General features: G+C 39.1%; 1 protein-coding gene across 1 annotated transcript in view; it reads left to right on the forward strand.

Moving 5' to 3' along the window:
* Positions 1–479: 479 nt before the first annotated feature.
* LOC110283901 (adhesion G protein-coupled receptor E4) overlaps positions 480–12,643 on the forward strand; it is a 319,788-nt gene continuing 307,624 nt past the window's right edge. Inside the window, exons 1-2 of the mRNA XM_021149445.1 lie at positions 480–585; positions 10,622–10,712. Of these exons, the coding sequence (XP_021005104.1) occupies positions 10,658–10,712 (55 nt within the window). The 5' untranslated portion in view covers positions 480–585; positions 10,622–10,657. The remainder of the gene's footprint in view (positions 586–10,621; positions 10,713–12,643) is intronic.

Genomic DNA, 12,643 nt, shown 5'->3' on the forward strand with positions numbered 1-12,643 from the left:
AAGTAGTCAATTGCTAAGTGTCCCATAGGGAATGCATTGAGACAAAAACATGTTAATTTTCGTCATACTCTCTTTAAATTTCATTGGAAAACTTTTCATTTTAATCATGAATACTTAAACATAGAAATCAACAGCTTCTGCAGTAGTGTTTCTCCTGTATATTCCTAGGTAATGTATTGGTTACATTTACTGGAAGAATTAATTGGGAATTAGAGTTGAGGCTTAGTTGAACTTCACTCACTGACCATAAGTCGGAAGGTTTAAAAAAAGTGGGAGACCATACAGAAATTTGGACTTGTAAACTTAGGCGTTTACACCATGCTATTTGTAGACCACCACGATTTAAAAAGTTTTCTGAGGCTCTTCAATATAATATGTCCTAGGCCCTGCATGATCTGCTTTACCCTAGGAAAAGGAGAACTAATTAGAGTTAGGCAAACTCCTCTGCCAAAAGTTCAGTTCTCTCGTGTGACCACAGAATTCCTTGAGAAAGAGAGAACAAGATAAGCAGCGGTGCACTTCCTCCTTCATTGCTGCTGAGAATGTTCCAGACTGAGTGAGAAGCAAAAATTCATCATCTCTGAAGTAAGTAGCTTTTATATTAACAACTGGCCATAGAAAATAGGGGGAAACCACTCATGATTTTTTTGTGTCAGTAAAAACTTTGTTGACTGGAAATTCTGCAAAGAGACACACACTCCTTATCATCTACTTTATCCCTTGAAGGAGTCTGTGCAGGCATTAGTCCCTTGCAAGTTCATTTTGTATAGTGCTTGGGTGATGAATTTGTGTACTATAATCTATTTTTATTTTTATTATCATATTAATTCAAAATTTTCCTGTTACTTTAATATAATTGTGGAGTATTGTTTTAGTTATGATATTAAGTTATGAAAATTGGGAATATTCTCATTCTGTATTTTCACTTATACACTAGTGAGATATATCGCCATATAGGTCCCGAGTAATGTTTTTGCATTTTATTGTTTCGCAGATTTACAAAGTACACTATTGTTGATGGTAATATGCACAGGACAGTTTATATTAGGTTACTGACACCCACTGTCATTTTTCTTTCCACAATTCTTTTCTCAATTTTATAGTAATGATGGCAATAATGCAAACCCTTACTACAGTGACTCACTTAGATTACATTAAAGCTGTTCCATTTCTTTTCATTTAAAATGGATTTTTCACGTAAAGAACTTATATTTTGTTTAAAATGCAAAATGACTGGTGCCATTGGAGTTTCAGTTATTTCAGATTCCCAGCCACAAATTTTAAAAAGCATTCGATACTGTAAGTTTTGAAGATGATTTCCAGAAATATTTTATGAAAATAGACTCACATGTGTTGCCAAACATCTGTCGTGGAATCATTTGCTCTACCTATATACAAGTCACAAATAGACAAAAAAGAAACTCTCGTAGTGCTGGTAATCTAGAGCCTTGGAACATTTTAATCCTATAGGTTGGACTGGGAGATGAAAAGAATTGTAGTAACGGGTCAAAAGAGTAATTACTGTCTTGATCCAGGGATTGAGAACACAGGGGAGTATAACACTAAACAATCATATTGGATTACTGTTGTGAACTTTAACAACCAATAGAGGTTTCAACAGTTAACAAAACTAATAGCAAGCTCTCAGCTTTCAACCTTAATGAACTATAAAAACAAAGAGAAGCAGATAGAACCTCCGAGCCATACATGAGCTGCTGGATCTTTGATCTTATGAAGACTTTCTGAGAAGCTTAACAGGAGTTATGGTTGCAGCCCTCCAAATCATAGTCTCAGGGTTTGACAAGTCTCTGAAGCAGATCTAGTGGCTATGAACTGCAACGACTAATCTTGATCTCTTCATGGCTTTCATCATCTGGGTTGCCTCTGCTTCCTGCCTGTGATACTCTTCTCCCTTTCATTTCCTCAGCTATTGCTTCTGCATTCTCTTCTGTTCATTGCTACTGGTTGAAACTCTAACAATGAAAAACAACAAAAGTAGGCAAGAAGGTTTGTGATGTACCTCAATTCCTATAGTCTGTGCCATGCCACAACTGAAAACTAAATCAATTTGCCAACATTCTCATACACATGTTTACCCATATGCACATTGATGCACATAAGTACACATACATGTACACAAAAAACTTGTGTATATGCAGGAAATGTCCTGTTAGGATAAGCCTTTTATTGCATATAGTTTTCCAATACCTGAAGATTATCCAGAAGATGTCACCAGGCAGGTTCAGAAAGTGATTTCAGGGACTTAGTTTCATGGTCAGAAGAAAATGTGTGTTTATCTGTGCCAATACTTAGACAGACTTTGATGCAAATGCAAAATTGTGCTTATATCAATCACAGGTATTCTGGGTGACTACAGGGGATTTTCCCACTGTAGCTATGACCAAATACTCGACGGTTTTCTGTTGCTCATAAAGGCTTATGTGACATTGACTATAATAAATACTTCATTATTAAATTACCCCGTGGTCAATAAGAACCTCAATATGTAGGTGGCCTTGCCACACCCTTCTGACTTTAGATGCAATAATGTTTGCTTAGAGTGTTTTCTAAGACCCCTTGTCCATGGAAGAATCCTGTGAAAAGAGGACAATGAGAAGAAAAAGGAGCCCAAGAATAGCAGTAACGTGATCTTGAGAGCACAGAAAGTGTCTTAAATTCGACTAGGAGGTGAAGCATTCCAGGCAAATGTCAAGGCAAAAGTTTCAGCTTGTTATTTCCTATTATATAAAGATGTTTGTGGTGGAAATGGCCGGCAGAAGTTATACCCAAAAGAAGATTTTTTCCCCATGGGGGTCTCTGCCATTTAGTGCCTATTGTCACTTTCTCTTTCTGTCTGAACTAGTCTCTAGTATATTTCTGTTCTCTGTTTATTTGATGTTTTCTTCCACTTTTCTTAATAACCATACTCACACAAAATGGAAAGCAAAGAAAGGTTGATAGTCTCCAAATGTAACACTTGCCAAAAGTAGTTCAAGCTCTTAAGCAGTCAAAACAGGAACATATCTTTGTCCCTGGTGGTATGGGTTCCATGAACTAATGTAGCATCACTAGCGTCATTGTGATGTATCTAAGAAAGGAGAACAACGTAAGTATTAGCCAACAAAGGGGGATCTTTAAGATGGAGTAAGGCTCTGTCAAATATCTATAGTGTTTCCTCCCAGGCCACACTGAGCATTATCTAACTAAGAAGAACAAACCAAATCCTCAGAGTACTAACCGTTCTGCTATCATTTAACAGTAATTCATAGGTTTTATAGTGACTAATGACTGATCCTGTGTCAGAGTGAAACGTAAGTCCCTCTCTCAGTCTCAGGAATATGCATTGTCCTATATTTGAGAGATTTGCATGATTGTCTATGAATAACTGACTCTGTGTACACATACAATGCAAGCATGCATGCACACACATGCATGTACACAGATGCAATTGTGTATGTGCATGTGGTAAATGTCATTACTTAAGTATATTTTAAATGCAAATGAAAATGTTTCAGTTATGTTACTGATCTTCAGCTGTACTTTTTTCATAGAAATCAGCTCACACCCCTCAGTAGTGCTTTATGGACATTTGCTAAGCAAGCCTGCTATGATGCTTGGTGTCTCCTTACTATCCAACACTTGAAGCTCTGAATCTAGCCACATGCTAACACCAAGACCTAAAATGATATTGAATTAGAAATTAACTTTTATCTAGTGCCTAATTACTTCTGGTACTTTGACCAGGTCTTGCAGTGTGTGACTTCTCTTCACTCCCTAGCCTGCAACCCCCAAATCATATAAGAAAACGAATTCCCTATGCAATTAAGAATTGAGAAGCCTAATTACCTCTAGTATCTAGGCCATGCTGTGCATTGTGTATATTGATACATAATTTATCTTACATATTTTAATTTTAGTAGAGCTCTTATCTGAAATGTGATTCCTCTCAGCTTCGTTTCTGCCAAACGACTCATAACATTTTTTAATCCATCTAAAAGTTTATCACATTTTCTGATCATGGTCCCTACTGCATGTACCTATTAGCATGCGACTTTCTTTTTTTTTAATTAGGTAATTTCCTCAATTACATTTCCAATGCTATCCAAAAAGTCCCCAATACACTCCCCCCCAGTCCCCCACCCATGCGACTTTCTGCCCCTTGGTCCTAAGGTGGTTAATATGGACTTATCATCGCGAATTTTTCATCTCACCTCTAGCCTACCATACTCTTTCTAAAATTTCTGTAAAAATTCAAAAATGCATGAATATAGAGACAGTAATATAATGTCTCTCTCTGATCCAGGGCCAAGCTACCTTGAAATGTGATAAATTCCTGTACTATTTGATTTAATCTTTATTACTGATTGCTTCAAAAACCTACTGCCCAGCTATTCATAGCAAGTTGTGGCAATGTTACCCTAAATATGTATGAATCACAAAAAGCACAAGGTTCAATTTTAACCACAGACATATAGTACATTCTTTATATTAACAAATTCTTTAGCATTCTCAAGTAAATCACCATATGAAGAATCTTAGTGAATTATTCTATGAATGCAAACTGAATATAAGAATTTCTAGCTCATTTTTAGAGAAGGTATACTTTTTTTTTCAAAAACAATTTTTATTACATATTTTCTTCATTTACATTTCAAATACTATCCTGAAAGTCCCCTATACCCTCCCACTGCCCTGCTCGCCAAGCCACCCACTCCCACTACATGACCTGGCATTCCCCTGTACTGGGGCATATACTCTTCACAAGACGAAGGGCCTCTCCTCCCAGTGATGGACTACTAGTTGCTACACAAGCAGCTAGAGACACGAGTTCTGGGGGCACTGGTTAGTTCATATTGTTGTTCCTCCTATAGGATTGCAGACCACTTCAGCTCCTTGGATACTTTCTCTAGCTCCTCAATTGGGGGTCCTGTGTTCCAACCAATAAATGACTGTGAGCATCCACTTCTGTATTTGCCAGGCACTGGCATAGCCTCATAAGAAACAGATATATCAGGGTCCTGTCAGCAAAATCTTGCTGGCATATGCAATAGTGTCTAGGTTTGGTGGTTGTTTATGGGATGGATCCCCGGGTGGGGCAGTCTCTGGATGGTCCTTCCTTCCGTCTCGGCTCCAAACTTTGTCTCTGTAACTCCTCTTCTGGGTATTTTGTTCCCCATTCTAAGGAGGAACTAAATATCCACACTTTGGTCTTCCTTCTTCTTGATTTTAATTTTTTTCAAATTGTATCTTGGGTATTCTAAGTTTCTGGGCTAATATCCACTTATCAGTGAGTGCATAACATGTGTGTTCTTTTGTGATTGGGTTACCTCACTCAAGATGATATCCTCCAGATTCATCCATTTACCTAAGAATTTCTTAAAATCATGTTTTTAATAGCTGAGTAGTACTCCATTGTATAAATGTACCACATTTTCTGTATCCATTCCTCTGTTGAGGGACATCTGGGTTCTTTCCAGCTTCTGGTTATTATAAATAAGGCTGCTATGAACATAGTGGAGCATGTGTCCATATTACAAGTTGGAACATCTTCTGGGTATATGCCCAGGAGAGGTATTGCTTGATCTTCCAGTAGTACTATGTCCAATTTTCTGAGCAACTCCTAGACTGATTTCCAGAGTGTTTATACCAGCTTGCAATCCCACCAGCAATTAAGGAGTGTTCCTCTCTCTCTACATCCTCACCAGTGTCTGCTCTCACGTAAACTTCTGATCTTAGCCATTCTGACTGGTGGAAGGTGGAATCTCAGGGTTGTTTTGATTTGCATTTCCCTGATGATTAAGGATGTTGAACATTTTTTCAGGTGCTTCTCAGCCATTCCATATTCCTCAGGTGAAAATTCTTTGTTTTACTCTCTACCCCATTTTTTATGAGGTTATTTGATTTTCTGGATTCTAGCTTTTTAAGTTCTTTGTATACTGCTTGTGGACGTTGTACATCGTGGTGCGCACTAGGCTCCGCACCACGATGTACAACGTCCACAAGCAGTCAATTTTATTCCATTGATCTACCTGTCTGTCACTGGACCAGTACCATGCAGTTTTTATCACAATTGCTCTGTAGTACAGCTTGAGGTCAGGCATGGTGATTCCACCAGAGGTTCTTTTATTGTTGAGAATAGTTTTGGCTATCCTAGGTTTTTTGTTATTCGAGATGAATTTGCAAATTTCCCTTTCTAACTCGGGGAAGAATTGAGTTGGAATTTTGATGGGGTTTGCATTGAATCTGTAGATTGCTTTTGGCAAGATAGCCATTTTTACTATATTAATCCTGCCGATCCACGAGCATGGGAGATCTTTGCATCTTCTGAGATCCTCTTCGATTTTTTTCTTCAGAGACTTGAAGTTCTTATCATACAGATCTTTCACTTCCTTAGTTAGAGTCACACCAAGGTATTTTATATTATGTGTAACTATTGTGAAGGGTGTTGTTTCCCTAATTTCATTCTCAGCCTGTTTATATTTTGTGTAGAGGAAGGCCACTGATTTGTTTGAGTTAATTTTATATTATCCAGATACTTCACTGAAGCTGTTTATCAGGTTTAGGAGTTCTCTGGTGAAATTTTTAAGGTCACTTAAGTTTACTATCCTATCATCTGCAAATAGTGATATTTTGACTTCTTTCTTTCCAATTTGTATTCCTTTGATATCCTTTTGTTGTCTAATTGTTCTGGCTAGGATTTCAAGTACTATATTGAATAGGTAGGGAGAAAGTGGGCAGCCTTGTTTGGTCCCTGATTTTAGTGGGATTGCTTCAAGTTTCTCTCCATGTAGTTTGATGTTGGCTACTGGTTTGCTGTATATTGCTTTTATTGTGTTTGGATGGGCTTTGAATTCCTGTTCTTTCTAATACTATTATCATGAATGGGTATTGGATTTTGTCAAATGCTTTCCTAACCAGATGATCATGTGGTTTTTGTCTTTGAGTTTGTTTATATAGTGAATTATGTTGATGGATTTCCATATATTAAACCATCCCTGCATCCCTGGGATAAATAAAGCCTAATTGATCATGATGGATGATCATTTTGATGTGTTCTTGGATTTGGTTTGTGAGAATTTTATTGAGTATTTTGGCATCGATATTCATAAGGGAAATTGGTCTGAAGTTCTCTTTCTTTGTTGGGTCTTTATGTGGTTTAGGTATAAGAGGAATTGTGGCTTCATAGAATGAATTGGGTAGAGTACTTTTTGTGTCTATTTTGTGGAATTGTTTGAGAATTGGAATTGGGTTTTCTTTGAAGGTCTGATAGAGCTCTGCACTAAACCCATCTGGTTCTGGGCTTTTTTTTTTCGGTTGGGAGACTATTAATGACTGCTTCTATTTCTTTAGGGAAAATGGAACTGTTTAGATCATTAATCTGATCCTGATTTAACCTTGGTACCTGGTATCTGTCTAGAAAAGTGTCCATTTCATCCAGGTTTTCCAGTTTTGTTGAGTATAGCCTTTTGTAGAAGGATCTGATGATGTTTTGGATTTCCTCAGGTTCTGTTGTTATGTCTCCTTTTTCATTTCTGATTTTGTTAATGAAGATACTGTCCCTGTGGCCTTAGTTAGTCTGACTAGGGGCTTATCTATCTTGTTGATTTTCTCAAAGAACCAGCTCCTGGTTTGGTTGATTCATTGTATAGTTCTTTTCGTTTCCACTTGGTTGATTTCAGCCCTAAGTTTGATTATTTCCTGTCATCTACTCCTCTTGGGTGAATTTGCTTCCTTTTGTTGTAGAGCTTTCAGTTGTGCTGTCAAGCTGCTAGTGTATGCTCTCTCTCGTTTCTTTTTGATGGCACTCAAAGCTATGAGTTTTTCTCTTAGGAATGCTTTCATTGTGTCCCATAAGTTTGGGTATGTTGTGGCTTCATTTTCATTAAACTCTAAAAAGTCTTTAATTTCTTTCTTTATTTCTTCCTTGACCAAGTTATCGGTGAGTAGAGTGTTTTTCAGCTTCCACATGAATGTTGGCTTTCTTTTATTTATGTTGGTATTGAAGATCATCTTTAGTCCGTGGTGAGCTGGTAGGATGCATTGGATAATTTCAATATTTTTGTATCTGTTAAGGCCTGTTTTGGGACCAATTATATGGTTAATTTTGGAGAAGGTACCATGAGGTGCTGAGAAGAAGTTATATCCTTTTGTTTTAGCGTAAAATGTTCTCTAGATATCAGTTAAAGCCATTTGTTTCATAACTTTTGTTAGTTTCAATGTGTCTCTGTTTAGTTTCTGTTTCCAGGATCTGTCCATTGATGAGAGTGGGGTGTTGAAGTCTCCCATTATTATTGTGTTTTCCTGTAATTCTTTAACGGATTTTTGTATTTCCTCTTTAAGGACTTCTACCTTTTAGCAGTCTTCTGAATTTCTTCAAGTGAGTTATTAATGCCCTTCTTAAAATCCTCTACCAGCATCATAAGATATAATTTTAAATCTGAATATTGCTTTTTTAGGGTGTTGGGGTATTCTGGACTCGCTATGGGCGGAATACTGGGTTCTGGTGATGCGGAGTGGTCTTGGTATCTGTAAGTCAGATTCTTATGTTTGCCTTTAGCCATCTGGTAATCTCTGATTGTAGATGTTCTAGCTGTCTCTGGCTGGAGCTTGTTCCTCCTGTGATTCTGTTAGCCTTTGTCAGCACTCCTGGGAGTCCAACTCTCTCCTGAGTCCCAGTGGTCAGAACCCTCTCTGGAAGCTGACTCTTCTCTGGCAGCAGGGTGCCCAGAGGTCTGGTCTGGTCTAGGCTCTGCCTCCTGGCTGAGGATGAAGACTGGAAGGGACCCCGTCCAAGAAGCTCTGTTGCTTCTGAGGCCTGCGTGCTCTCCTTCGAGGACTGGTCTCTGAGAGACCCGGGATGCAAAATGGCATTCTCACCTGAGTTCCAGGGTCAGAGCTCTCTCTTGAGGCTGACTCTCCTCAGTGATCCTAAAATCCTGGGTGTACTAGGGTGCCTGTGGCGTGGAGAATCCTCTGGGGACCATTGGACGGTCCACTAAGGTGGTGCGGGGCTGGCCCTGACTGAAACAAATCCCAGCAGCTGGTCGGGCAGGTTTCCTGTGTCTCTGTTCCTGCTGGCACAAGCCCCTCCCAGTTGTTTTGGAACAGATGCTGTGTTCCACTCACCAGTGGTCCAAAGATCCTGGGTATGCTAGAGTGTCTGCGGTGTGGAGAGTCCTCTGGGGACCTTGGGACTGTCCACCAAGTTTGCTCCCAAGGTGACGGGGCTGGTGCCGACCGGAACCAAAGGTATACTTTTTAATTTTTGTATTTATTCTTTTGGAATTTACAACTTGTACAAGCAATATATTTTGGTCACATTCACCTTCCAAAAACCCATTCCAGGACCTACCTTTTGTGGACCTCTCCAACTTTATATCGACTTCTGTTATAACCCAAAATTATATTTAAATGTCCACGGATATCAAGTCATCCAGTAAAACACAGACAATCTAGCAGTGGCCACATTTCTAAGGAAACGTGCCTCTCCTTCACCCAGAAGCCATGAACTTGAAACAGCTCCCTAATTACAGAGAAGAGTTGTGTGTTTGCGGATCTTATGAGATCTGGGTTTCTTTCTTATTTACATTTTCTTCTTCCCCCTCCCCCTCCCCCTTCCCCTTCCCCTTCTTCTTCCCCTCTCTCTCTCTCTCTCTCTCTCTCTCTCTCTCTCTCTCTCTCTTTCTCGCTTTTGAATGCAGAATGATTTATATTCATGCATGCAGGAGCAGAAGTCAGAGAAGGTGTTAGGTGTCTTCTCACTCACCACTTTATTCTTTTATGACAGGATCCCCAGTCAAACTGTAACTTGCCATTTAGTCTAGCATGAGAAAGTTGAATTTTTAATAAAATTTTCAGTGTTGGAGTTACACATAGGTATAGCTGTCCCCACATTTTTACATAGGTGTTAATAATTTCAACTCAGATCCTTGTGCTTGCACAGAAAGTAGCCTTTCCCAGAGTGCCAAGTTCTCAGTTTCAGACTGTAAACATTTTGGAGAAAAGAAATTGTAAAATTCAGGGCAAAACCGGAATGTTGACTGTGAATCCTGAGGCAGAACAATTACAGAAATGAAATTGCCTTTAAAGAATTTAACTTTCAAACATTTCAAACATTAAACAAGGAGGTTTTGCCATGATATAGTGACTAGAATTCATTATAATATATTTCATATTCCCAGGTACCTACAAAAAAATAGCTAAGTGAAATCATAGAAAACAATGCTCCTGTGAATCAAGAAGTGCTCTTTGTTTCACATTATTTAACAAAGCACTTTTATATATGATTGAGATGTCCATCACAAAATGAATGTGATTGTTACTAGAAATTTGAAAGGCAATAGTGACAGTCTTGCTGTGGGGTTGCCTATGTGTGAGCTGCATTTAAACTGTCAGCAGAATTAAGCTCCATTGAAGATCAATTCCTGTTTGTCTATTGAAGAGTAAGCATGCATGCTCCAGTCGAAGTTACTCTGGTCACCTTTGTTAAGTATTTTCTTTGAGATACGTCATATGTAGTTATTGATGGAAAGAGACAGATGTCAATGGATTTTGTGCATTATTTATCTGTATTTTCATTTTACTGATCAGCAATAGATTTTTTTTGGTTCATTCCTTTCAGGAAGTCTCACCCAGCCCTGTTGAAGAAATTCCCAGAATGTTGATGGGAGCAACTAGAGATATGGGAAGCAGGTGCCTCCTACATGCCTCAGGTAAGTTGAAAAGGACTCTCTCATCTTCCAATGCCTTTGCTATTGTGGCATTTCTTCAAGGTTGTGAGATTCTACAGAAACAGCGTCACTTAACTGTGCTATCACTTTACAGTACTTTACGGTAGATCCTTTCTTGGATTGAGATTCTTTGTGCAGTACCTGCGGGTACCAGACAAAATAGAAACTTATAGTCCACAAAAGCAAAACAAAATTTCATCAAAAGCTCACATCTTACAAAGTTAGTTGTCACATGAGTTCATAGATTTATTTGAAAATAAAAAGCCGTAAAACACTTCTTTATGCAAAAGCAAGAGGTTTATTTTCCAGCACATTGGAGTTGACCTTCAATTAGTCTCTCAAGGTGAGTGACTAGAAGGTGACCCCGAATGGCAATTTCAAGCAGTTTGAATATTTTTTAGGAGCACAAGTTACATCTGGCAAGGTTAAACTTACTGACTAAGAATATTGAGCTTTAAATCTACTGGCCAGCAAGCATGGAGTTTATGATACACATTTGAACTCTACTTAGGATTTTCCAGAGGGTCAGGTGACTATCAGTCAGTACATTCTGCAGTTATTCTGAGAATTTTTTACTCGAGAAAGTTTCTCTGGGTGGAGAATAGAACTTGGCCTAGCCTTGACCCCAGGCTGGAGGGGGAAGCTGTAAGGAAGGTGTAAGACTGGAAAAAACCTTAGGGTCCCTCATTTCCCCCTTTTTCTTATACAAGTTCCTGTCCTCAGGGTCTCATATTGTTGGTGCAGGACCATCAGTTGTACTATTCCTATTCTCTTTTTTATGAAGGCTATAAGCTTGTTCAATATGCAGGGTCTGAATGTCAACAATAGCAGAAGAACAATTAGGGGTCCTAACAAGTTAGATATGAGGGTGGTTAACAAAGGGGAGGAGTTAAATCAAGACTCAAACCAGCACTGACTCTGTTCTATTTCTCTCTTCAGCTTGGCTAGGCCTTCTCTCACCTTGGCCATGGAATCCTTAACTACCCTAGAATGGTCTATGTAAAAGCAACATTCTTCATTGAGGGCAGCACACAATCCTCCTTGTTTCAGGAACAGTAAATCTAACACTCTTGTATTCTGTAGGACTACTTCCAACAGAGACCAGAGACTCCTGTAGGTAGAAGATCGATGTTTCCATCCTCTTAATGCCCAGATCTATGGTGGCCCTGAAGTTCTGATATTGATGACATTGTTGTAGCACCACAATTTCTAGCTATCATGTCTGCTAGTTTTCCTAAATTTAAAATTACTACACCTGATCCTTTGGTCACCTGTTCTAGTTTTCTACTGCCAAGGTGGATATATCTGTGCAATTGTGTAAGCAGTTCAAGGACCTGATGTTCTGGTAGGATGGTGTTTCCCTTCAGTGTCATCCAATGTCCACTTTTGTCCAAATAGTTAGTAGGACACCCTTTAATCAGCTTAAGCTCATGATTAGGGTACCCAGGTGGTGGCCAGCCATTTCTCAAGTTCCAATCTGGGCTCACCTGAGTGGTGATTTGTCAAGAGTCTTTATTTCTTTCATCTCTACTTCCTTTGACACCCAGTCTGCCAGGCGGTTCCCACTAGCCATGGGGTCCTCACCCTTCTGGTGCCCAGGGCAATGGATAATATTCACTTTTGCTGGTTTCAAAAGGGTCTGTAGTAGGGCAACTATCTCTGGTTTGTTATTGATGATCTTGCCTTCCAATGTTAGCAGTCACTGTTGTTGATAAATGGTCCTGTGCAATCTCAAAGGTGTACCTGCTGTACCACCAAAGCTCTAGCCTTCTCTTGGCCATCAACCAAGAAGCTGTTCCCATCTCTCAGATCTTGCATGTGGTGATATTCCTGAGTACCAGGCTTCTTTACAGGCAAAGGGGATGTGTTTCAAACAGAGCAGTACTTGCACAGGACCCCTAGTTGTAGAAGCC

The sequence above is a fragment of the Mus caroli genome, chromosome 17 (genome assembly GCF_900094665.2).
Source record: "Mus caroli chromosome 17, CAROLI_EIJ_v1.1, whole genome shotgun sequence".
Classification (NCBI taxonomy): Eukaryota; Metazoa; Chordata; class Mammalia; order Rodentia; family Muridae; genus Mus; species Mus caroli.